The sequence below is a fragment of the Ptychodera flava genome, chromosome 12 (assembly GCF_041260155.1).
Source record: "Ptychodera flava strain L36383 chromosome 12, AS_Pfla_20210202, whole genome shotgun sequence".
Classification (NCBI taxonomy): Eukaryota; Metazoa; Hemichordata; class Enteropneusta; family Ptychoderidae; genus Ptychodera; species Ptychodera flava.
In genome coordinates, this window is record NC_091939.1 from 21,529,059 (window position 1) to 21,554,962 (window position 25,904).

Below are 25,904 nucleotides of genomic sequence, written 5' to 3' on the forward strand. Positions count from 1 at the left end.
GTAATTACGGAAATTCAAATTTCGTCGTTGTGAAACCTTTTTTGAAACTCGTTTCTTTTAATTGCAAAATGGCTCAAATACGCTTACATAAGAACGAGGTACGAGAATTGTGCGACTTTCCCTCGAGTGGGTACCTGCAAAGTTCGTGACGTAAAAGTTAAACATGAGCCCATTACCATAAGAGACTACCTACTGTGGCCCTGTTTCATAATTATTGAAGTAACACTTGAAAAATTAGCTTTTCGTGAGTGTCCCGAATGTCTGAAGTATTAATATATCACTCATTCTTGCTTATTCCTTCCCCAAAAGCGTAGAAAAGAATAAAAATGTCATTTTTGTGGTAACTGCCCATACAGGTAAAGTTGTAACCCTTTCTGAAGGCAGTGTGGTGTACATCTTACTAAAAATTAGATTTGAACGATTTGTGTCGAAAGTGCACATTGCAATGTATCTGTTTCAGAAACAAATCAACCTAATTTGCCAATTTTTTCCGAAGATATTCAATCGGCTGTGTTGCTCAAATAAGTTGACAGAAATCATACCTATGCTAAAAGATACTAGTAGTGCACCACGTTGACCTTGTTTTTCACTCAGACTGCTATAATGCATTACCAATATGCAGATCGTTACATTTGAACGTTCATTTTATTTCTCGATAATTATCAGAAACAAAACTTATTTAACACCGGTTACATTCATATACATTCGATACACGGCAAAGTTGAACACTCAACCGTAGTAATAAAAACCAACAACAAAGACATCCTTACATATGCTAATGAAGTATCTACGTATAAATGAAATATAGAAAACAATATGTTCATCAGATGTGTAAAAAGAGGATATATGTTTTGAAGTGAATGTTACATCTTTCATCTCTTGTAGCTCATCATACAAATGATTTTCTATAGTCATAAAAAAGTCATCTGATTAAATGTGAACACGATTGGAACTAATTTGGGATAATTGGATTTTCATATTTTGCAAATTTCTCAAAAGTGTTAGGTACCCAATAGTTAAATGTTGCAATATCGCAAATAACTCATAAAAACAAGTGTGTAATATACAAAGAAAAACAGATGAGATAACATTTGTAGATTAAATCGACATTACTTCACCATCCAACCATCCCAAGTTCCAATCGTGTTTATTATATAAACTTTCATTTAATTGATATAACATATGCTCCAAAGTCTTGAGTAGTACGTTTCAACGTACTTCAATCCCATTTATATTGCTCATAAAAATGTGCATACAAGCTATTACATTTTCTTGGTTTCAGGAGCCCATCACCTTTATTTCTAAACTTAGCAATAGATGTATTTAAACCTCCACAAATTACTTTACAGAATCAGAATATTACTGTCTCCTTGATTGGTTATTATAAGACAGTAGATCACTGTTATGATATACAAAACTCAAAGTTTGTATGAATCTATACCTTACCTAAAATGCACTCTAAAAGTCAGTTTGCTATTTCTTACACTGGTGCAAAGTTATGGAACGAATAACCGCACGCTTTCAAAATGAGGACATTAACATACCAGACTGTTTCATAAAATCATTAAGATATTGGCTGTTACAAGACTATAAAATTTACGTTTATTTGTACCATAACTTTCACTGAGCGCTACAACTTTTAAATACGAAAATTAATATAAGCATTGAAGCGATGGGGTCAGACGCGATTAGCTATTGAGCTATTTTTCTGGTTCCAAAGTTCTCATTTTCTGATCTATTTTTCATATGTGAAATCGACGCTATAAAACTTATGAATTACAATAGATAGTAAATAGATGAGTGAATGAATGAATGAATCAATCAATCAATCAACCAATCAATCAATCAATCAATCAATGTAAATATTTATAGGAATTAAGTAAGCAAATTTGACTTAAAGCACGGGTTTATATAAATTCCACGTATGCAAATTTAAAAGCCTACATGAACGTGCCTTATACATATGACAATTATAAAGAAATAGCAACAGATAATATTCCACTGAAAGGTCGTTAACGTAGCAGTGGTTTGCTGGCAACGGACAGCAAGTCTAGGTGTTAACTCGAACATTGTATCTAAAAAGAGACTCATATTCACTCGCAGAGATCGATGTACACTAAACTAATTATGCCTTATGTCGCAAAAGACTGTATATTATGAAGCACAAACAGCCATAGAAGATGGCAAAAATAAATGTGCTACGATAGAATCTGTCACACAAGATATGTCTCGTTGGAAATGACAAAGATAAGAGAAAGTGGAAGTGTTTTTCTCTTCTATGCCCATTTTCCACATCGCCCCGGGTTACGTTTTATAATTTGAAAACCAGAGAACACGATGTAACGTGGCTTCTGATGGTAAAGACCTTTTTCAACGCTTTGAAACCAAGGTATAGTTCAAAAATACTTGTACCACAGTCAAGTTCGACAAAAAAAAACAAGAAAAAGTGCGTAAAAATATAAAATACAAAATTAAAGGTAATCAGCAAAAATATAATGTCACCGTGACATGTGTACTAAAAATGTTAAGAAACTCTAATTTTATGTTCGTCTTTTTATCACAATATACGGAAGTAATTATAAGGTTATACTTATGAATTTTATTAGAAAACATATGAAAAAGTTCATAGCAATGAAAATATTACAAATAAAATTTGTAAACAACTCCCCATTTCCTACATTACTGGTTAGTGTTTGTTTAAGATGTAGACAATAGAGCATTTCGTAGATAACATGTGAGAGTGTAATATAGAAAAGCCTCAGCGCTCTTCATTGAGCCATGTATACAGCATGTATGTTGAAAGTAACATTGGTGAAGGATATAGATACTGTCGAAACTAGGAATGCAACATTGCCTCCACAGCCATGAGGACGAAAATTCGTCTAAAACCCAGCAAGCAAAAGGTGATATAAATGTTTTGATAATAACTTGTGTTTAAAGTCCGTGAATCAGGAAAGTATATCTAAAATACCGATCATGAAAATGGAAAACAAGTGTCCATAAATACGTTGTATAACAAAAACGTTTCACTTATGAATACTGGGATGTAAACATAAACTATACATATTTCATGAGTCATGTCAATCGAAAACCTACTTTTAGCAATGCAACAATGCCTTCTTTTAGAACAGCATTACTATTACACGACAAAGTATACTTCTGCAGTCTTACCATTACAAGAAAATACGGTCATGACAATAAAAATCAGAAACTAAATAGTGATTCTTTCTAAACATGAACGGCTTTCCAATGCTCTCTCAGATTCTTGACAAGCTTAAAAAGGAATCATTTGTGATGTAAAAAGAAAGTTTATAAGTTGTATTTTTTTGTTTCGGTGTCCTTGTTGTTTGTGTATGATACATGGGAGCAATTTTGTCGATGGTTTGCTTTGATTCTATTAACAAACGTAGTAGGCAAAGGCATCTCTACCTGCGATGCATTTCTCCAGACCCTGGTCGTAAGCTTGCCGCCCTGCACCTCGTCCAATATAGATACCTTGATCGTAGGGGGTTGTGCAGTTTTGCAAAGCCCAAAAAGACCAGATTTTTGCCTTGAAGCTTGTCTCTGTTTGGTGATATGTTTCCCAGAATATCTCGTGTAGTCCATCGTAATCGTACCGTTGGTCGTACCATTCATCTTGAAGTTCATCACTCCAATCGCACCAGTATGGGAGTTCACGCCACCACCACCACCAGTCAAAATAATAATGATCGATGTACCAAATGCGGCATTTCGTAGAAGTTGTTGGTGACATGTCAATAACTGGCGCAGTGAATAAAGAGTGATTGTATGATTCAATATAGTTGGCAAGGTTTCCGGACACTGATTCATCACATCTGAATTCTATGCATGCAGCTGTATCATTGTTCGGCTCAGAATTCTCTTCCAATGATGAATTCTTGATTCTGTAACCTAGTAAATCATAGCCTATGCTCGGGTGTCCTCCTCCGTAACTGGAAACAAAAACTCGTGTTGCCTCTGTTGTGGGTCTTGTACACCAATCTTCATGAAACAGACAGTCTTTTCTTCACCTTCATTTCTGTACCAGGAATAGGGTGTGCGTGGTTTCTCATAATTGGAGGGATCATCGAGGTCATAGTCCTCTGTTTCATATTCGGAAACAGAGTCATCATCGACATAGTTTTGACAGTCATACTGTAAAGCCCAGCCAGTCTCCGGATCATCGGTATCAAATAAAAAGTTGCTACCACTGAAACAATTCCCTTCGGCATTTTGTCTTGCACTTTCATCAGAACCAGATCCAATGTATATACCAGTCGATGGCCCACGAACTACATCAAGGGGTACTTTGAACCGAAAGACCCCACTTTCCGAGTGTTTCTGTACCTCGTCGAAAAGATTGACATCTTGCAGATGCTGCATGAGACCTTTGTTGACGCCATAATCTCCTGGCTTCAGTTTGCACCGAGAAGACCCAGTCGGATTGACAATAACAACAGTACGGTCATTTCCGAGTTCCTCAGCATATTCACCTTCAAACGGGGATCCCTGACGTATTGGACCACTGCATTTGAATTCAATGCATGCTGCTGTTTTGTGTGATAAGCGTTTCGAGGGAGGATCAGGCTTTGAGTCATCAATGCGGAGACCAAACATCTTCTCCTTTACCTCAGGTATATCTCCTCCATAACTAGTGACACGGAAACGACCAACAGAAGGACCACCATCTACAAGAATCTTAATAAAGCATGACATTTTGCTATCTTCTTCATAAGGATACCAGGAGAGGGATTTTCGGTCATTTTCGTAATCGTTCTCAATGGTGTTATGTGATTCTAACGTTGAAGTCTTTTCCCTTTGAGGTTTCTTGACAAAAACGACGTGGTTTTCATCAATAGTTGCTGATTCACATTTTTCTTTTGCTCTTTCGTTTTGCCACCACTGCCAATATAATGGACCAAAGTTTTCCCTGTCGATCTTTTCATAACCGAAATCTTGGTAGTCATCATCAAAGTTGGCATCTTTATAAGACATGTGAGGCGTAATGGCTTTCATTGCCATATACAATCCATGGTCATGTGAGTCAGGTAGAGTAACACTTTGGAGAACATCATCTGGCCAGACACCAGGGTGTTTCTTTGCTGAGACATCACCGGGATGAATAGGATGTAATGATTGTCCATTGTGTTCAGTCTTTACATGTACAGAATAACGTGTCTCATCTCGATCGCAGTAAGTCTCAAGACAAACAGCACCACTTGCATCAGTCACCATTTCTTGAAAGTCTGCGAAGCGGCGGTCTCTTGCTTTTGATACGGCAGTAACTTTTGCATTTGGCAATAACTCTTTCATGGCTTCATCTGCATACACCCGCACTTTGAGATAGCAGATCCTGGTGTTCCGCTGTCGTGCATCGATGTTACAGCCAAAAGAACGGAAAATGGTACGCCTCTGGGCTGGTATGACAATCGTTCCGATTATAAAAACACTTGAAGACCGCTTTCTACGCTGGTCCTCGACAAGTTTGAAACCGCCACCGTCTTCCCAGTCCCCTTTGTCGTCATTCAATATCCACAGACGTGTACGCAGTTCTCCATTATTATCTGTCTCCGTAATATCATCCAGTGGTCCATCAACTGGAATAACAACATCCATCGGTTTATCAATGACCAGATTATTTCCATTGTCATCAGTAAAGTCCATAGTAAACACACCATAAGTCTCTAAAGGTCTTGAGTTCCCTTCTACGTCAACAGTTGTGAAGTCACTCTGCATTATGTTTGGTGCATCCGGGTCAGCAGGGTCAACGAATGTCACCGAGGCAGACACGTTTCCTGTGTACAGCTGTCCGTCTGCCGTAAGGAAAGAGTTTGGCGGAATTTCTATCTCCACCGATGGTTCTGATGAGTTGCCGAGCATGATAGTTGATGCTTCACTGGCATTTACCATGACTGGCAATGCTCGTCTTTGCAGATAGACTTGGTGATACAGGCTGCTTCCCTGTCCAATTGGCAGCACTTTTGTGGTCTCGACAAATGTGTTCTCTTTATCAACAAATGTGACTGCAAGATGTCTCGCTCCTTTAGAAATTTCAAAACTAAAGTCACCATTTTTTGATGTACGATCAACACGCTCGCCCATAACATACACTTTACCGTAAGCAAGGGGCTCGCCATTATCAACTGCAACGGCGCGCCCTCTTACACGCACTTTTGGAATCACACAAACACTACATGAACAACTAGTGACAACAAGCATACTTATGTTAAACGAGTCACATGTTAGTTCCATCACTTCGGTAGTGGACGGATTGCAGCAAAACTCTTGAATGTCAGAACATTTCTCTTCCAGGTCATCAAAATTACCAGCACATTTTGACTGAGCACATTTGCCGACATTTTGCAGGTTAGTCCCATCGTCACTAATACAATCTTCAGGTAATTGAATATAATGTGGAAGTGGCTCGGATGGGCATGAGTTGTTTGTTGCTCCATCTAGAGGCAAACAAAAAATGACTGTTAAAATGTATCTAAATATTGGTACAAAATATCAGTTATTATGAACATACGTGTAATTAAATGAAAAGAATATTTGTTTGTGTCAGGTTTCAGCGTTTATGTTCTTTGTAAAGCCAAAACAACGCCTTGGATACAATCAAGACTAGCAAACTTAAAGATTCATTGTATTTGATTTAAGTTTATGACTTACACCATTGTTGCTATTATTGTGTACAAAAGTATAAAGCGCTCAATGAACGAAGTCTAAAAAATGAATGATAAGTTGGTTTCGAATTGACCCTAGAAATGAAAGAGTTTAACTTTTCCCTTATAGTTTTCTTAGGGGATTTTTATACTTAGCCTTAATCTATCAACCATCAAAACAAAAGTTTCCTGGTAATAGGGACATTTTTATTGAGAGACTTGCAAAGGCTATAAGAGTATACGCATAAGCTGTAGAACATCGACGTGTTGTAAGGTGAGATGGGTTTTATATACGCATGACGGTTTGAAGTGTATTTACTTTGTAAAATTCGAGAATAGTGCATCGGCAGCCCCGGTCAAATGTACTGATTTGTGCTATAGGTCTCTGTCGCCATGGAAGTACGTTATTCGCTATAATGGATACTTATCCGAATCAAGTATTAAACACGTATAGCAAATTTGAAAAACATGATATTTGCCCTCTTTAAAATAGAGTATACAGTAAACTAACCAACAATAGTCAACTTTGCGGGTAATGAATAGATGGCTCCGGCATCACTGTTTGCTCTGCATCTATATGTCCCGGCATCCTCCATTGTAAGATTTGTCAGAAGTAAGGTGTTATTTAAACTTTGAAGGTCATCCATGATGTCGCTATCTTTGAACCTGGTAAGTGCAAAATGATATTGTCATTGAGCTATACACGACAGCTAGTTGTTGAGAATTTGAGCTGCAAAATCATCTTATACTTATCTCAAGAGGCTGATGCAGTACTTTGCGATTAAGATTTAAGCCCTTTTAAAATGTGCTCATTTATTTGATAGATGAATATTTTCATGACTTCTCGTCCATCGAAAATGCCATGAGAAGGCTTCACCATGAAATGTTTACCAACATTGCACTGAGTCACACGGAGAAATGAATTTTAGATTGTCGTCATACACATCTCTCCACGAAATGACTTAACTTCGATTTCCTGCCTATTTGTTCTTGAGAAATTATTGTCTAATGCGAGAACCAAAAAATCATCAGAGCTACCGATGATTTTCAAAACATTTCACAGATGTTTTGCAATTACTTATGGCGTTAAATGATTTGTGTAGAAGTCGATAAAAATTAAGTTTTATGTCAAACTTTTACCATTCATAATAACTTGGTTCTGGAGTTCCGTATGCATGACAGCAGAACTTGACATCTTGTCCAACAAGTCGTATTTTCGGCTCTGGATGCTCATCAATTATCGGTGGCACTGAAAGAGACAGGTGTGTGTTATTCATTTGACCGCGTGTCTTGTCCAGCATTTCATTGGCATAATTGGAAGAATTTGCAGAAGTGTTACATACACACGATTGGAATTAATTTTAGATAATTGGAAAGTGAAGTTATATCAGTATTATCTGCAAATGTTCATGTTATCAGGTTTTCTTTTTAAGTTACACACATGTTTTTATGAGTAATATGACATTATTACATATGTACCACAGTTTACTTGCATCGAATCGCGCGCGTACTACCGGTATTTGCACTGCAGTGCAAATACCAAAAACATTATGCCATACCTGCATGCAAATGAATAGAACAGCGCGTGATCCTTGTCTTTCAATGTGTGTCGCGTAAACTATTTAAATGTGTTTCGCTTGTGTTTTTAGTTCCTTTGTTTCTCGATAAAATAAACAGGGGAAACATATGTATAATAACAGAACCCCATGGCGAGCGAGCAAGCTTGCCGTACCTGGGGTATTTGCACTCGTGTTTGCGTTGAATCCGGCTGTCCTTTCACTCGCTGCGCTCGTGAAAGCACGACCGCCGGATCCCCCGCAACACTCGTGCAAATACCACTGGTACGGCCACAGGGACGCGTTATCTTTCGAGTGCAGCCATGCCAAGCGCTTCATGAATATTGTCACGAGTGTTGGTACTATGAGTACCAATTTTCGAACATTATGACTCGATCTTTTGCAACATTTGTTTTCCGTGTTCGCTTGTTCATAATAACATATTAATTATTAATACTGTTTATATTTCCATCTGATCGTAAAAATAGTATTTTCAAGATAAAGTGCATTGCCGCTGCTCTTATATGATTTTCTTATGACTGAGAGTGTGTGTACAACTATTCATATACCACATTCGCCAGAGGTTGCAGCGTGCGCTCGGTAAATAACGCGTCCCTGTGGGTACGGCGCGCTTGCACTCTCTCGCCATGGGGTTCTGTCACCATGGCCGGCGAGTGCAAGCGCGCCGTACCAGCGGTATTTGCACGAGTGCTGCGGTATATTCGGCGGCAGTCGCGAGTGGAAGGACAGCCGAATACACCGCAGCACGAGTGCCCGGCGGTGGCTGTCCCCGGGTTGGTGGGTACCCATGCTTGTTACCCAAGTTTGAAAAGTACTCCCTTTCCTAGAATATTTCTGAGAAAAACACCCCCTATTTGTGGCAAATCTGGGAGAAATTAGCTGTAAAAAACATACCCTTATTTTCGAAATCTAGGAGGTTAGTATGTTGACTTCCAGGGTCGACCCTGGAGGTTGACTTTGTATACATGTACATACATCACAAATGTTTGCCCTCGCCTGATTTTAGTCACATTCATACACAATCATCTTCCTTATCCCTTCCTTATTCCTGTGACGATACACCTCCCATCATCTACTGTCCCTCGTGTTTCTAGGATTTAGTGTCCTAGGGAGATTATGAAAGTACTACCCCTGATCTCGGAGTTTACTCTGAAAAAGTACCCCTTTTTCTCGATTTCACGGACCTAGAATCTCCGAGATGACTGAAGAAAAACACCCCCTTTTCCGTGAATTTGGTAACACGCATGGGTACCCACCAACCCGGGGACTGCCACCACCGGGCACGAGTGCGAATACCGCTAGTATGGCGCGCTAGCACTCACAGGCCATGGGGTTCTGCTATTATTACATATGTTCTATCTTTTATTTGCATCATTTATCGAGAGAATCGACGATTGGTCGTGCGTACTACTTGTCTATCAAGGCTTCAGGGCGACCCTGCGGAGTTATATAACATTGATAACACTGTACTGAGGCATCGAATCAGCTTTCACTTTTCATTGGTCAACGCCGCCACACCCTCTATTTTGATTGGCTAAACTATTGTTTACTTGTTTATCAAGAATGACGTAAGAGGAACGTCGGAGGGCTCGTATTCTGCGATCGCTCCCACGTACGTAGCAACATGCCACAGTTAGCCAAACGAAGAGAACTTTGAACATGGAACGCTTTTGATTTTTTCACATTTTGAGCTTGAAATTCTTCTAAATGATCGATACAAATAACAGTACGAAGATTCTTACGGGAATTTTAAGAGTAAGATACGGCAAACGTAACTTGTCGAACGATCAAATTTCAGTGGTCACCGTACGTGGCACACAAGCGCTCACTGTTATCAATAGCGTGTAGGACACACAAGCACTGAATAAACTGCATGCAAAAGTGACTTTCTATTGTAAAGAGGGAATGTCCGGTGAGAAAACTACTGGCAAAAACGTCTCTGAAAATGTTAACTGTTTAATTGGCTCCGCTACGCCCGCAGTTACGTGTGTTTCGATGTATGATGGCCGCCGTGGTACGCGGCCACCGTGTATCCCTGGAGCTAGAAACGGACGTCGCCCGCCCGTTGTCAATGTTTTTGCTTGGCTGACAAACAAACTGCTCTTCTGGATATTAAAAATCATCCTCACACTATAATAAGTACATGTAATTTTCTTTGTCGTAGTTTTTATCGGTAATGTCATGCATTTTACTACAACGGGCATCGAACCAAGGTGAAATGAAATCTTGTAGACGACATTTTTTGTGTTTACAAACAAAAATAGTTCCGGGTCAAAATTGGTAAATACTCATTAACATAAAGAAATGGCATAATGTTTTTGGTATTGCACTGCAGTGCGAGTACCGATAGTACGCGCGCGCTTCGATGCGAGTAAACTGTGGTACATATGTAATAATTGGTAATATCGCAGTATTCAGTTATAGGTCACCTAATACTTTTGAGAAATTTGAAAAAATGTAAAGATCCAATTATCCCACATTCGTTCCAATCGTGTTCATAATATAAGGTTATTCACAAAATACCGGGATTTATGTCCGAGTACATCGTGCAGCGGAGGTATTGTCCGAGACGCGTAGCGTCGAGGACAATACCGTAGCGTACGATGTACTCGGACATAAATCCCGGTATTTTGTGAATAACCTTATTATTATACACCATTTTAGTCCAACTTTACTTGAAAAAAGTCTAAAAGTCTAAATTTATGGCGTTTTTTGGATGCTTCTGCACTGAGCGATCGCGAGCAGACTTGGAACGCGTTCAGCGCGTCCGCTAAGCGCACAGAATGAAATTTCAACCCGCGCTGCGCAGTGCGCGTGGTAGAAATTTTACGTCAGCAGCATAATTTCACTTAAATTCACCGGTTTTGGACTGACATGATTTTCTTTGTAAAGTACTGAATGTTAAGAAGTATTAATTGTTGTAAAAATGTAAAATATTCTCTTCTTTTTCCTCGCGTTGACGTAAAGGTGTTTTGAGGTCAAAGGTCAAAATAGCGTCCAATAACACCTAAAGTTATAACACCTAAAGTTATCGTACTCCGCGTCAAAGTTTTTGGACTCCGCGTCTTCTGATACCGAAACTTACTGTACGAAGAAACTCCATAGGTTACAGACGTGGGTGTATAATAATAATTAGTATCATTTGATGTGTTTCTGCAATTAGATTTACGAAGAATATTTACCTCAAATAATTAAGGTTGTTTATGACACAGATTACACTTGCAATTGAATATATCCGACTTTCTTTAAAATGTTAGATCATATTTGAAGCAACGCTTACAAGATATTTTCATGTCAGATGTAGTAATGCAAAGGATTGAAATGAAGTGGAAATATTTTGCAGAATGATAAAAGCAAACATCACGTGCACAATGCAAATCATTATATCATGGTCTTCTATTAACATTAAAAGTTATCGGTATTGGTATAACCCTATAAGGGAATCTTGGCAACGGGGTTGTAAATCAACGAGGATGTTGTTTTCGTATTGGATAACTTCAGAAAAAAGCTATCATGTTAGTGTACATTTCTATGATGTACACAGGCGTAGAAACATAGTAATAGTTGTGTTTGATTAAAAACATACGGGTAAGGATCAATTGAATTACTCTAAATATTACACGATTGGAAATAACTTGTGGCCATTGGATAGTGAAGCGATGTCGGGTTAACCTGCAAATGTAAGCTCATGTGCTTTTCTTTCTAAGCTATACACTCGTTTTTATGAGTAATTTATATGATTGCAACATTCAGCTATAGGGCACTTAACAGTGTTGAAAAATTGGAAAATATGAAGATCCAATTATCCCGAATTAGTTCAAATCGTGGTATATGTAAAATATCTTGCAAACAGTCTATCTGTTATTCGGATATATCAAAAAGTAACAATTATCAGCCATACTTGACTTTATCACACAGAAATTGACATGCATTTGTGTGGCACAGAAGATTTGCAATGTACAAAGTTTGTCAAAAATGGTTAACGTTCGTCGGAAAACTCACATTTAAGTAAATAGCCACCTAGCGATCTTGCGCCACAACAAAATGAGGGAACGAGCATATTACATCATCAAATATTCGCTTATCACCAGAGTTTATGAAGTATTCGGAGAAATATTTGATACTTACGAAATTTCTCTAAAATGATGTCGATGTGAACATTTCCCGGTGTTTCGGGTGAGGAAACAAAAACGTTGGCAGCTTTATATGTCTCCTTGGTTACGATGAAGGTTGTCTCCTCAGTGCATGCACCACTGACCACAAAATACCCATCTTGGTCGGTTACAGCGACTGGTGTCAGCGGAAACTCTGCTCTGGAAATGACAGCATTTTTAATTCTTCGCCCAGAAATCTCAGAAACTGTTCCCGTGATGTTGCTGTTCTTGCAGGTACAGAAGGAACAGGAAGGGTCCAGTTGTCCATAGTTGCAGGTTTTTGTACAGTCTGAAAGTTTGAAAGCCCGAGTAATGATTACTTTTAACCATTTTTACATTCGAAATTACACATTATTCCTGTACATTTATTGTGAAATATTGTTCGGTGAAGGAACAAGCCAGATTTGTGCTGCTGCAGTGACATACAAATATTGCCCGATCAAGTTGAAATGCCACGCGGGTTTTTACAAATTCTATGTTGTGCACGTGACCGAGAACGCATATACTGATGACATCATCGAGCTCGCAAGATGCCTAGGACCACGCCGCCCGCGTGATCAAAACGAGGTGTACATAGTATTTCAATATTGTCCGCATCAAGATCGTGGATTAAATACCTTCACAATCTCACCTACGTTTTTACTTGACCAGTTACTGACTTCTCAGATGATAAATTATTTAGCCTAACAACAATATTCGCCGAGGCACAAATGGTTCACAGCATCAGCACTTTTTTGCATGTGTTGTACTTTTCACTGACCTGATACGCCATCTTGAATTTTAAATGAGCAGCAGCTCTGCTTTTGGGCTCGTTATTATCGAACGAATTGTTCGGGAACAAGGGCTTGCCTAGGTAAAATTTCCCGACAGAAAAGTTAATCAAGTATTGGAGAAGACATGGGTATAACTATAGAGCTCTGGCGAGGTCGCATTGGTGTGTATACTTCTTGGCGGGCTATGGACAACACTGTCAGCGTTGACACCAAATACGCAAAGTGGCCACCTGTTGTAGAATTGCTGTACAGATCTTTGGCGACTATAACTGATTAAGTAAATTATCAGAAAACCAAAATAGTGGTTTTTAGACGGGGTGGTAAGTTGAAAAAAAACTGATAAATGGTACTTAGATGACCATAAGATTGAAGTTGTGTCTTTTTACAAATATCTGGGTTTGATGTTGTCATGTAGTGGCGAATGGAACCTCGCCCAGAAAACATTAGCTGCTCAAGCAAGCAAAGCTATGTTTCTTTTGAAACGCCAGCTGTCAAAGTTTGCTTGGTGTGTAACAGTGGCCAGATAGAAGACATACCACCTGTGTTTATTTTGCCCGGTGTACACTGAGTTAAGGCAAAGGTTCATTCCATTGTATTTTTATGATCCTCCAGTCCGTTATAAGTTTTACTTATTACTCATGGAATCACAAAATGTTTATTTAGTAAATCAATTGAGTAGATTTATTTATTTTGCTTTTCAAAAACGAGACAAAGTTTTGCTGATGTAAATATATTTTCAAGATGGTATGTATGGTAATGTATTCTTTTGTATTTAAGGGCCAAAGGCCTTATATACTGAATAAATCAATCAATCAATCAATCACTGACCTGGGCAGTCCCACTCTGAGCACACACGGTACTGATGCGGTTGGCCGGTGCACGTCTTGTTGTCCGATGGCCTCGTTGAAAAACATTCCCTCGAACGAGTCTGGCTGCCGCCTCCACAGGTGACGTCACATGAAGACCATTGACCCCAGGTTAACCAACTTGTCGTACCTACGACAACACACATGATACAAGTCGTAAAGTAATCCAACGATAAAAACGACAGACTTCAATTTTGTCACATGCTGAATGAAGAACTAGAACACAATGTATGTACTATGCACAAAGAGAAGTTACATTAATTCAACCAGATATGAACTGAATATGCTCACGTGTTTTACAACAGGTTCATTAATAGTAGTACGCTTCACAGAACAATGAGATATATGTTATCACTATATGTAGCAGGTTTTTTTAAAACTTTGCACAGTACTCTCAGAGTTTAATCACTTATTACAAAACTTTATTTAATATGCGAATGAGCTGTCAATTAATTTGACACTGCTCAATGCTTTATGGGACAATTAGATATCCATCAGATAAACATTTGTAGCACGTTTTATTTAATTTAATGCTGTAATTTTAGAGTAATGTCACTTATTACAAACTTCATTAAATATGCAAATAAACCCTACATTAACTTGACACTGTTCAATGATAGCACAATTAAATATTTATCAAGTCAATATCTGTAGCACGTTTCACCAAATTTTAGTGCCGAATTTCAGAGTTATTACCTAATTACAAAGTTTATTAAATATGCAAATGCACCCTTAATTAACTTTATACTACTAAATGCTTTACAACAAAGTTAGATATCTGTCGTATCAGTATGTGCAGCAGTGTTCATCACATTTGATGCAGTTATTTCGGAGTTATATGACTAATTAAAAGACTTCATGGATATGCAAATGAGCTAATCATTAACTTGACACTGCTTAATGCTTCTCAGTACAATTGGATATTTTTCAGATCAACATCTGTAGCAAATTTCATCAAAATTTAATGCTTTAATTATGGAGTAAAATCACTAATCACAAAGTTCATTAAATATGCAAATGAACCCTTAATTAACTTCACACAACTAAATGCTCTACACCACAATTAGATATCTGTCGGATCAGTATCTGCAGCAGATTTCATCACATTTGGTGATGTTATTTTTGAGTTATATCACTAATTACTAAACTTCATAAAATATGCAAATGACCTATTTGTTAACTTGACACTGCCAAATGCTTCTCAGTACAATTAGATATTTATCAAAACAATATATGTACCCAATTTCACTGACTTGGGTGCTGTAATTTCAGAGTTATATACCTAATTACAAAGTTCATTAAATATGCAAATGAACCCTTAATTAATTTCACACTACTAAATGCTTTACACTACAGTTAGATATCAGTCGGATCAGTATCTGCAGCAGATTTCATCACATTTGCTGAAGTTATATCGGAGTTATATGACTAATTACAAACCTTCATAAAATATGCAAATGAGCTATTTATTAACTTGACACTGCCTAATGCTTCTAACTATAATTAGATATATATTAGATCAATATTTGTTGCAAGTATCATCAAGTTTGGTGCAGGAATTTCAGAGTTATCTCACTAATAACAAAAGTTCATTAAATATGCAAATGAGAAGATAATTGACATGACACTCACAGTATCATCATAATGTTCTTAGATTGTCATCTGTGAAAAGTTTCATGAAATTTTGTGCAGTATTTCTTGATATATATCTACACTGTCATTACCGTCTCCATAGGGAAACCATTGTATGGAAAAAAACGATATTGCATAACTTCATTAATATGCAAGCCACAATAACCAAAATCTAATCAGTTCTTGCAAGTAGCACATGGTACCTGTGTACCAAATCTGACTTGAATCCGTTCAGGCGTTTTTGAGTTATCGTGTAAACAGACAGACAGACAGACAGACACACACACACACATACACGGACAGACAGACAGACATCGCTATGACAATAGCCCACGTGTTTACACACGTGAGCTAAAAACTGCAACTTTTTATGTAGTTCTCATTATTATCGGCATGTTTGGAAAAAGTGCTTCTTGTTCTACTCCAAAAGTATGCGGAAATACATTACAAAGGAACAGTTTTTGTGTATACACAACACCCAATAGCATCCATAACAACTCAATATAAGCCCTGAATGGAACACGTTACCCATACCAAACAATGCATATTGTACGTAGCTTGTTGTATTCGTGGGGCTTATTATTTTTATAACACCATACTTCACATAAAATAAGAAGAAAAAATAGTTGTAAGACTAAAATACCGAAAATATTTATAGCGACTGTCCCTCAAAGTGAAATAAAATGCAAATTGTCAATAGAAAAATTTCCAGCAAAATGACAAGTTGAAAAGTTTTGACACACTATTTAATGCAAAGTCTGGGTATTGGTTTGTCAATTACCAGTAGGCCGCAATTGCCATTTCATAGGAATTTCAAATAAGTTGAATACATACCACTAATGTAAGTCAAAGGGTCTACATTGGGCGCAGCAGTAGAGTGTTCAACAGCCGTGGTCGGTGGCGTTCCCATTTCCGGCTTCGTTGAATTGTTATTTGGGTTTTCGGTTGACAATTCACTCTCAACTAGACTGGAACCTTTAGTGAATAAGGCGAAATGAATAAACTTGTTATAAATGATGAATATAAGTAAGGGAAATACGTTGGATGCCACCGTGTCTCGTACAGTTGGAACGTCATAAATAAGCTGTTAGCAAGTGATTGGATATTCTGTTTTCAGAGCCGGTATCGTAGTCACAAGGCTATGTCGATGGAATGTGTTTTGTACAATTAGATTTTGCAAACATTATTAGCTAAAGCGGATTTTATTTTGGTCATACATACCCTTGTCATCGGAGGTTCCTTGACTGTATGGTAATATACCGTACTTGTACACCACATAACCCACGCCTGCAAGAGCAGCGACCAATAACAGAGCCGCAAATCCAACGAGAACCCTGTAGTTTTTCTTTCTGTGCACACCGCCAGAGGTTTCATCCATTGCAAAGTACACGGAAGTCTGGAATATCTGAATTACATATTTTTAAATCAATTTACAAAATTGGAAGGAGACTAATAGGCCCAGATAAAAAATGTGTGGTTTAGGTAAACCGATCTGCCTTACTTATAACCATACCACCCTAAACGGTTTTTTTTTTCAAATTTATTTAATCAGGCCATATATCAACACTTAAAGAACAGAGATTGATAGGATCTTTCAAAACCATTGACCATACGTAGGTTTAGCTATGCTGAAAGTGTGTGTTTTTGGTAAACCGATCTGCCTTATTTGTAACCTTACTATCCTAAACCTTTTCCGAATTTATTTATCAGGCCATATACCTACACTTAATTCACCGAGATTGGCCGGCTCTCTCAAAGCAATTGATCATACTTTGGTTTAAGATATACTGGAAGTCTTATCGGCATGAGATTCCGATTATTAGCTCATTTGAATATTGAATGAATTTTTCAATTAGACGAGTGTATAGCATACCTTTCAGCGTGCATTAGTGAATATAGCTTACTCTGTCAATGCGTTCGGCCTCTGACATCAGTTGCGAGGACTTTTGTCTCTATTTACTAAAGTGTAAGCACATGTATCAACGATCAACCGACCGGAGTGGAGTTTCAAAGGTTACAACTAAAAATAGAATAGTCGTATAGTAGAATAATGGTAGAGTATTACGTATACGAGTCATGTTTCTATGTACTTAACCTCTGTCAACGTCGACAAAAGTTACTATGACAGTGGTAAACGGCAGCGATAACAATGTTTAATGCAAATAAAAAGCAAAGTGTCGGCGAGGTTTCAAATGACTGCTCTGGGAGGACAGTAATGTTTTCATTTATGGAATTACGCGGAATGGCGGATCGGTGAACTCGACTTCTCATAGGATTACACTCCAAGATTGGCAGAAGCTCCGCTCCTACATTTGTCATGCCCATGAATTTTCCACATGGCTTGTTCGAAATAAATTACATTCATCATATCGCAGTCTAATAGAACTTAAGTGTCACCGTGCCCGGTTTCGAGAGTAACTTCATCAAACGTTTATGCCCGGTAGATAAACTGTCGTCCAAATGGTGAATCAGCATTTTTTGCATTTTGTACGCAAAAATCATGACCGTATTAACGTATAACCAGCACACTTGTGATGGATTTTGATAAAACATTCATAATATACAAGTTCCCAACACAACGACATGACCAACCTAGGAAGGACACCAATTGAACATATTGAAGGCGACATCGAAAAAATCAAAACTGTTAGACAATGATTGCTGGTGCGAAATTTCGTCGGAAAATTAGATATTTTATGATTGCACTTTCAAATTAATACACGATAATGTAACCTTAGGCAGTAGACGTTCGGGTATAAGCTGTAGATCGTACCGATTCATGGATTTGAAAACATTTTTCCTAAATTTTGAAAATGTATGTGTGAATCCAAATGCGGTCAAAAAGAAAATGTGCCCTCCAATGTCTCCGAGCGTCTAAATGGGTGGACGTCGATTCGTTAAACGAAAAGACTATTTTAGTATAGCACATATGATCATATTACACGTAATTTCATTAAAATGTGGAACAAGTTCTATACAAAATCTAAATATTACAGATGTGCTAAAATATGCTTACTTACGATGGTGTCCGACATTTTCTGTAATTTCGTGTAAGTGGTATTTTACAAGATTCATAGGTATAAACATTGAAAGTACTTCACATGTAAAGAATGACACAAACATTAGCAGCTGTGTGCGATAAATCCCTGGGTAATGATTTAAAGTGCTGACAGACGATTTTTAGAAATTTGCAATCGTATTTAACAGTTTTCCAAACTTCGATTTGGATAAATATGTTTCCGCCTCATACGTGACGTCGAATAATGGACTTGCACAGAAGTTCCATTGTTAGTCATTTACCAAAATATTTTCAGAATCTTCATCACAGGCAAACTGACGCACCATCAAGGAAACTACCAAGACACACTGCCTGCCCCCCCCCAACTTAGAATACGCATCTTTCCTTAGAACCAGGAAACTGGTAAAAATCTTAGTGTGCTTTAGAGGACAAGTCTGACAAAATGACTCTGCTTATTGGCACAACTAAAGAAAAAAAATGATATTTACTGACATGAATGTCAACAAATCAAAAGATAAGATTGCAGCCTTATGAGTATTCTTCTAAATTGAGTAGCAGTGAATTTTGTGAATTACATTTAAAACGGGAAAGTAGACCGAAAACCGAGAAACAAAACTCACCTGGAAGTCAAAACAGTACCTGTATTCTAAAGAATGCTTGTTATACACTGTTTATGGTGGTATTCGAAATGTGTACTGTATATCTTGCGCTCTTTTCTGTATAAATAGCAGTACAATTCAAAACACGAGTGTCAATACTTTCTCTGCACAACAACGCAGTGCATGTACAATTCATCGTGGGAGTGTCATAGCTCTAGCATCAAGAGTGTTTGCATTATTTTTAGTATCCAATGAACGAAACGGATAGCATACACGTGCTTACTAGTCCGCAACCCACTGAATGTGGCAGATTTAAGGACTGGACATAAATTACAGGGGGACGGTGTTTTTCAAAATGACTCTTAGCGCAAAGTTGCGACTCTTCAAAAGTGTTTGCAAGAAAAAAGTGACTCTACTTAATCTCATGCACAAAAAACAGTGACCATCCTCTGCATGTAATAGTCGATATCAATAATATGATTTGTCATTTGACTTTTGATTTTTTTAACCTTAACAGATAATCATTTTCATGCAAGGATTGAAGTAATTTGATGAGAAAAGATCACATTTCACGATATTTCTATCAACAACTTGCAGTAAAATTGGCTACTCAAACTCAAAAGGAATGCTAGCTGTTTTGTAATTTTGCTCGTTTTTGTACAGACAGTACTATTATTGATTTGTCAAGAAACTTACTACAGCCTATAACATCTCACAGTCTGATCCGATTCAAAATATTTGTGTACTGCAAACACCTTTCCGTAAAATATGATTTTGGATGTTTCATTTTTGATATTGGTGCAACTGGCAAGACATCAACATTTACTCAGACTTTCATTGGCGAGGACTATTATATCTGCCTACTCAAGCGTAAGTGTGTATCAAACGGTCAACCGACTGAAGCAAAGTTCCCACGGTGGTCACTGTAAAACTGCAGAGGCGTGCAATCGAACAAGGGTTGAGTATTTCGTACGCGCGTCACGTTTCTATTTAATTAGCCTCTGTCAAAGTCGACAAAAGTTACTATGACAGTTTGCAAACGTCAGCGATTACATTGTTCAATACAAATAAAAAAGCAAAGTGTGAGGGAGTTGTCAAATGACCGCTCTGGAGGATAGTAAAGTGTCCAATTATGGATGTACGCGAACTCGAAGATCGGTGAACTCGACTTCTCATAGCATTACACTGAATGATTGGCAGAGAGTCCGCTTCTACATATGTCATGCTCGAGAATTTTCCACTTGGCTTTTTCAAAAGAACTTACATTAAATCCGGTCTAATAGAACTTTAGTGCCATCGTGCTGGTTTTGAGACTAACTTCATCAAACGTTTGTGACCCGTGGGTAAACTGTCGTCGGTATGTTGATGCAGCATTTTTTCATTTTGACGCAAAAATCATGAACGTGTTTACGTATCACTAGAACAGTGGACGCCATATTTCACGAAGTATTTGGATAAAATATACATACACATTTATAATACAACTACACGACTAACCTGACGAGTTCACCAATTAAACATATTGAAGATGACTTGGAACAATTTAAGCTGAATAGGCCATGGTTGCCAATTAAAATTGTGTCCGAAAATGAAATAATAAATGTTATGATTGAAGTTTTAAATGAATACACGATAATGTGACCTTAGGCAGTACACGTTCGGGTATGAGCTGCAGATCATATAAATTCACGGATTTGAAAATAATTTTCCCAGATTTCTGAAATGTTTCTGGGACTCTTACAGTACATTTACCAATGATTTTGACGATGAGATACAGCTGGATATTGATACACTACCTAATTAGGTTTGTCAGTTTGCTCGCGAATTTACCCTTTTAGTGGTCAACTTTTACAACTTTGCGCCAACATCAGACAGACTAAAACAGCAGGTGACGCAGCAAGATGTCTGTAAACTAATTTACTATGTAGTATGTTTATATCTTTACAGCAGCTATCAGTTTCAATGGTGACACACACAGAGACTGGTTGCCAAGTTTTACAAGCAGTTCAAATTCACCGAGAGGTGGTAAAAGAACGACGTTACTGCAAATTTAGACTCAGAGGACAGTGTTCTTTGTAGTTGAATATCAATAAAGTTCATGACTTCAAAAATAATAGAGTGATGTGTAAAATGAACAAACTTTACTTTGTTTCCATGTTCGCCCTCGCCTCAGGTTGCTCTCGCCTCTCTTTTCCGAAGAATGCCGACCATGCATCCTTCGTAATTTTCGGATTCGCCAATTGTTAAGCGAAAGTATGTTCGGCAAAGTTTGTGTTGATGTTGTCGTGTGGTGCTGAGCGGAATTGACGTGCTGGCGAAAACGGGAGTGTTTTGAGCTTCAGGAAAGTGAGTTTTACCGTTTTAAAAATTCCTCTCATATTTTTATGAATATATAATGAGTGTGTTTGAACCAAATTTGAAAGTCTTTATCGATACTGTCTGGTTTTACTCAATGGTTTACGGTCAGTCATACCGTCTTTTACACGTGCGTCAAGGAAGGACATGTTTATGAAACTGCTTGGGTTTATCTTTTGATTGGCGTGAAGCAGCAGTGTTTCTGGCCTGAGAGCTCACAAAGTAACTATGGTTGCTACGCGACTGGCAGTACGATGCCATCTCGTCGTATTTTTTTCGCATAATCTCGTGTAATTATCTACCACAAACAAAGCCTCCAAAAAGTTTAACACCTCTGAAGCTCATTTTAATATGAAAAGCCAATAGTCTACCGAGACGACCATGGAACAAAAGGCATGCAAGCGTTGTGACTCTGTCTATGTTTCTCTGTGGTTAAACGATTTGCCGATACACCGCGTACGTACGCTGTTAAGAATTTATGTTCATAACTCATATTTTTCCCTTTAGAGCTGAATAATATAATTTATCCCGCCTGATATGTGACGTTGGACAATTTACTGCACGTGATTTCCGAGCGCTTTTTCTTTACAATTAATAATTCTACTTGTTACAAACTTGTAACATAATTTCAATTCTCACTCACTGTTATCGGTGTGACAAAAATACTTCAAGAATGCCTTGATCACAGACAAATAGACGCACTCATTGGCATCAAGGAAACTACCAAGACACCCTGCCTGGACCCCCCTCCAACTTGAAATACGCATCTACCCTCAATACCAGGAAGCTGGTAAAAATCTTAGTATGTTTTAGACAAGCAACAAAACTCACCTGAAAGTCAAGACTATACCTGTATTCGGGTGGACGCTTTTTGTAGACTGTTTATGGTGGTATTCTAAATGCGTAGACTATAGCTTGCTCTCTCTTCTGTGCGAATACAGTGCAATTCAAAACACGGGTATCAACAGTATCTCTCTACAACAACGTAGTCTGCATCTGTTGGGAGCGTCATAGGTCCAGTATCACAAGTCTTTGCATTAGCCAATCAACGTAGGGGAAAGCATATACGTGTGTATTACTACGCACGCACTGATTGTGGCGAACTTACCGGGCTGCTTTTCTTCATTCCCGATGGGAAGAGAGAAAAGGAGACTTTAATAGGCTTGTTTGATGTGTATACCGTGTGACACCCTTGGGAAGCCCCTCGCTCATGGCTTAGACTTGAATTATACCAATTTACTAGTAGTTCTCTCATCAGACCAAGTGTGTATTCCGGTCGATGGCCAAAGGTACCACATAAAGTTATACTTCGAAGCGGAAGACTTCACTTCTTATGTTTATATACCTCGTTAAGATTAACATTTTTCAGCTGGTACAGGGGTTAAGCTCCTGCTTCAGTTTGCACCAAGAAGACCGTTAATGAGTAACAATAACAACAGTACGATTATTTCCGAGTTCCTCAGCATGCTCACATTCGAATGGGGATACCTGACGTATTGAACCACTGCGTTTAAATTCAATGCATGTTGCTGTTCTGTGAGATGACGTTTAAAAGGACCAGGCTTTCAGTCATCAATGCGGAGACAAAACAACTTGGTTTTTGCCTCGTAAGAATACCAGGAGAATGGATTTTGGTCACAGTTGTCCTCAACTGTGTTGTGTGATTCGAACATTAAAGTCTTTTGCTTTAGAGGTGTTTTTACAACAATGATGTGGTTTTCACCAATAGTAGCTGCTTCAAAATTTTTCGTTTTTGTTTTTGTATTGCCACCACTGCCATTTGAATGGACCAAAGTTTCACTGTCAAGCCTTTTAGTTGAATGCCATTTACGTACCATGATGATCGTCGTGCGTGTCTGGTAGATTCTACATCTGGCGTCTCATATTGAAATACATTGTGCACTAACTTTCAAATGAGCAAGTCAATTATAAGTTGTATAGGCACAATGAATCAAAAGGGCTCGAAATTGACTTTTTCCCTGATAGTTCACTAGGGCTACCATTTTCGGAAGTTGGTAGCCCAGTTTCAAAATTTTGCCCTTTATTGTTAATTCATGTTTAATGCAAGATAGGACCACGTCTGTTGTCAATTATTAAGTCCATTGCACAATGTTACAGCCTACCAACTATGATAATGAGGTTGTTTTTCTCAATGACGTTTCGCGTAAAATTGCAGAAAATTGTTTCGTTTCCAATACACGTAGTTTTTTGGCACTCGTATTTACATCTTATTTGAAACCTTTCCACAAATGTTGTGAAAATACGTATGCATGTTAGACAAAAACTGGCCTAAATTTCTGCGTAATTATGATTATGTTGTTATAAAGCTAGACTTTTCTAGAAAGGGTAATTTAGCTATAAATCCGGTAAGGCAGCTTAAATCAGCCAACAAGGCAGCTAAAGTAAGTAAGACTTGGCTGGAAATCGAATTTAAGCTCTCAGCCGGTATAAACGTTTTGAATACCTGTGAACGAGCTACTTTTGACTTCTTGTCTCTGTGCCTACACAGGTGTCAAATAAAGATTATAACACAATAGGATGTGAAGTGTTGCAAATATAATAGCATTACACTGTTTTTTGTAATTTTAATAAGCTTATTCTCGATAACTAAGAACTTAGTCATTGGTTTTAGATAATTTGTTTCAAAAGAAATTCGCGGATGCACTCCCCCTTCTGTCGCAACACAACCAACCCGCCCGGTCATAAAATATAAGATACACACCGAGGCGTATTAGGGCATGTTCGAAACTTCATCTTTGGCAGGGTAACTGTGGACTTCGCCTCTTTTAAGTAAACATATCTAGCTGAAATGGACTCGAGTCTTGTGAGCGTCTACTTTCATACTGAATACCACTCCTAATACAAAAACAAACCAATACCATCGAGATGGAAAATCCAAACCCACTATTTTATCAAGTAACTATGATCCACATGTCAACGATACAGGTCCATCATCTATGGTAGAGTACGTGGCCACCTGAAAATGTTTTTTTTCCGCCTGCATTTGCAGACTAGCTGACGGTTATTGGTGCCTTTGAGCTCTCTGATAATAATACTGTATGCACCATTTACGTCAATAATAAAGAACTCATATGCATGATTAAATTTGAAGTAGAGGACATAACCTTTTTAATGGGCTAGATGGAAAAAAATTGTAGTTTGCCGCAGAATAAATGAGATTAAAATTGATGTGTTCGTACAAAGATCCCACACTTTCCCGAACACCACACTTTCAAAGAAAAATAGAATCACAATCGTCAGAGCGATGGTTGCTTACCCTGATTATCAGCTTTCTGTTCTGACTGAAGACAGTAATACGATTCATTGTATTCTTTACAAATGCCAGACGACAGCAGGTTTGAAAATGCTCCTTTCATTTGAAGTTTCCATTTCCGTTTGTTTTTTTTCTTTGTATGTTATATCTCCCTCTAAATTTTAAAAGTTATATCAACTTTAATATATGTTTGTACACTCTTAAATTTGTCAAGAAATGCGAAATTTTCCAATAGTATTCTATTGTTACTCTCTGTTGCGGGTTTACCTTGGACGTTTGGTTGATGCGAATGACAGCTCACATTTTTTACCGTTTAGGCCTGCTGGAACGTCTTGGGGATATTTGTCGGCTTTGTTCTAGAGAACGTGCTAAATGTTTTCCATCCGTCACGAATTATTGATATCCCTGATCAATGAGGCAAAAACCAATCCTGACTTATTTATAAACAGACAATAGTAAAGGAACCGTTGCTATTTAGTTATGAAAATATAAAGTTCTTTTACAACCGACAACTTGATGTGTCAGCTTCAGACGGGTACTTCAACACACTTGCCGTAAATTAAGAAGCGCAACAACTATTGGAGAATCCGGGTACAAGAGTTTTTAGCACCCCTTTAGATTTTTATTAAAGAATATAAACAAGTGTGAAGACTACACTTTCACATCTCAACCCTACTCTACATTTGCCTAGAATGTTTAGTGAATCACAGGAAGTTATGTCTGCTTGCAATCATTATTGTCGGTGAAGTCGATTACTGCAAGTCAACTTAAAGCATCCTATATCATTAGGGGAAAGAAAGAGGAAGGTGTTACACTCTTCCACCTTTTTAAAACAGCGTCCTCGCTGGTAAAAAACGAATGATGCAAAATGAAGAAAGGGGAAAGTGTACATATCCTTAAATTAAAGAACATACATGCTGTATAACTGAAATACGCGGAAAATACATAAGCAGACAGTGTTACCATTTTCTTACTCAAACGATTGTTTTCCTT

At 37.9% G+C, this 25,904-nt stretch overlaps 2 protein-coding genes across 4 annotated transcripts in view; one reads left to right on the forward strand and one right to left on the reverse strand.

Annotated features, from left to right (window-relative positions):
- The window catches only part of LOC139145391 (F-box/WD repeat-containing protein 8-like), a 115,900-nt gene that overhangs the window by 85,208 nt on the left and 4,788 nt on the right, over window positions 1–25,904 (forward strand). The gene's annotated exons all lie outside the window — the stretch shown is intronic.
- On the reverse strand, window positions 627–22,663 carry LOC139145390 (cartilage intermediate layer protein 1-like). 3 transcript variants are annotated; one of them, XM_070716526.1, is made up of 9 exons: window positions 22,469–22,638; window positions 19,304–19,399; window positions 16,886–17,069; window positions 16,499–16,639; window positions 13,995–14,162; window positions 12,368–12,682; window positions 7,803–7,911; window positions 7,174–7,328; window positions 627–6,455 (listed from the first exon to the last, which is right to left on the reverse strand). In XM_070716526.1, exons 3-9 carry the CDS (start codon window positions 17,040–17,042, stop codon window positions 3,928–3,930), a joined length of 3,573 nt encoding a protein of 1,190 aa, XP_070572627.1. In that variant the 5' UTR covers window positions 17,043–17,069; window positions 19,304–19,399; window positions 22,469–22,638; the 3' UTR covers window positions 627–3,927. The 3 variants fall into 3 exon arrangements, with proteins under 3 accessions (XP_070572627.1, XP_070572628.1, XP_070572629.1); XM_070716527.1 differs by lacking the exon at window positions 19,304–19,399 and having other exon boundaries at window positions 22,469–22,663; XM_070716528.1 differs by lacking the exon at window positions 19,304–19,399 and having other exon boundaries at window positions 16,886–17,060; window positions 22,469–22,647.

Coding starts and splice junctions, on each gene's coding strand:
- LOC139145390 (XM_070716527.1), bottom strand. CDS start 17,042: ATGGATGAAACCTCTGGCGGTGTGCACAGAAAGAAAAACTACAGGGTT. Junction 7,912..12,367: donor CATCATTTTAGAGAAATTTC/GTAAGTATCAAA, acceptor TGTCTCTTTCAG/TGCCACCGATAATTGATGAG. Junction 6,456..7,173: donor CGCAAAGTTGACTATTGTTG/GTTAGTTTACTG, acceptor GTTTGCCTCTAG/ATGGAGCAACAAACAACTCA.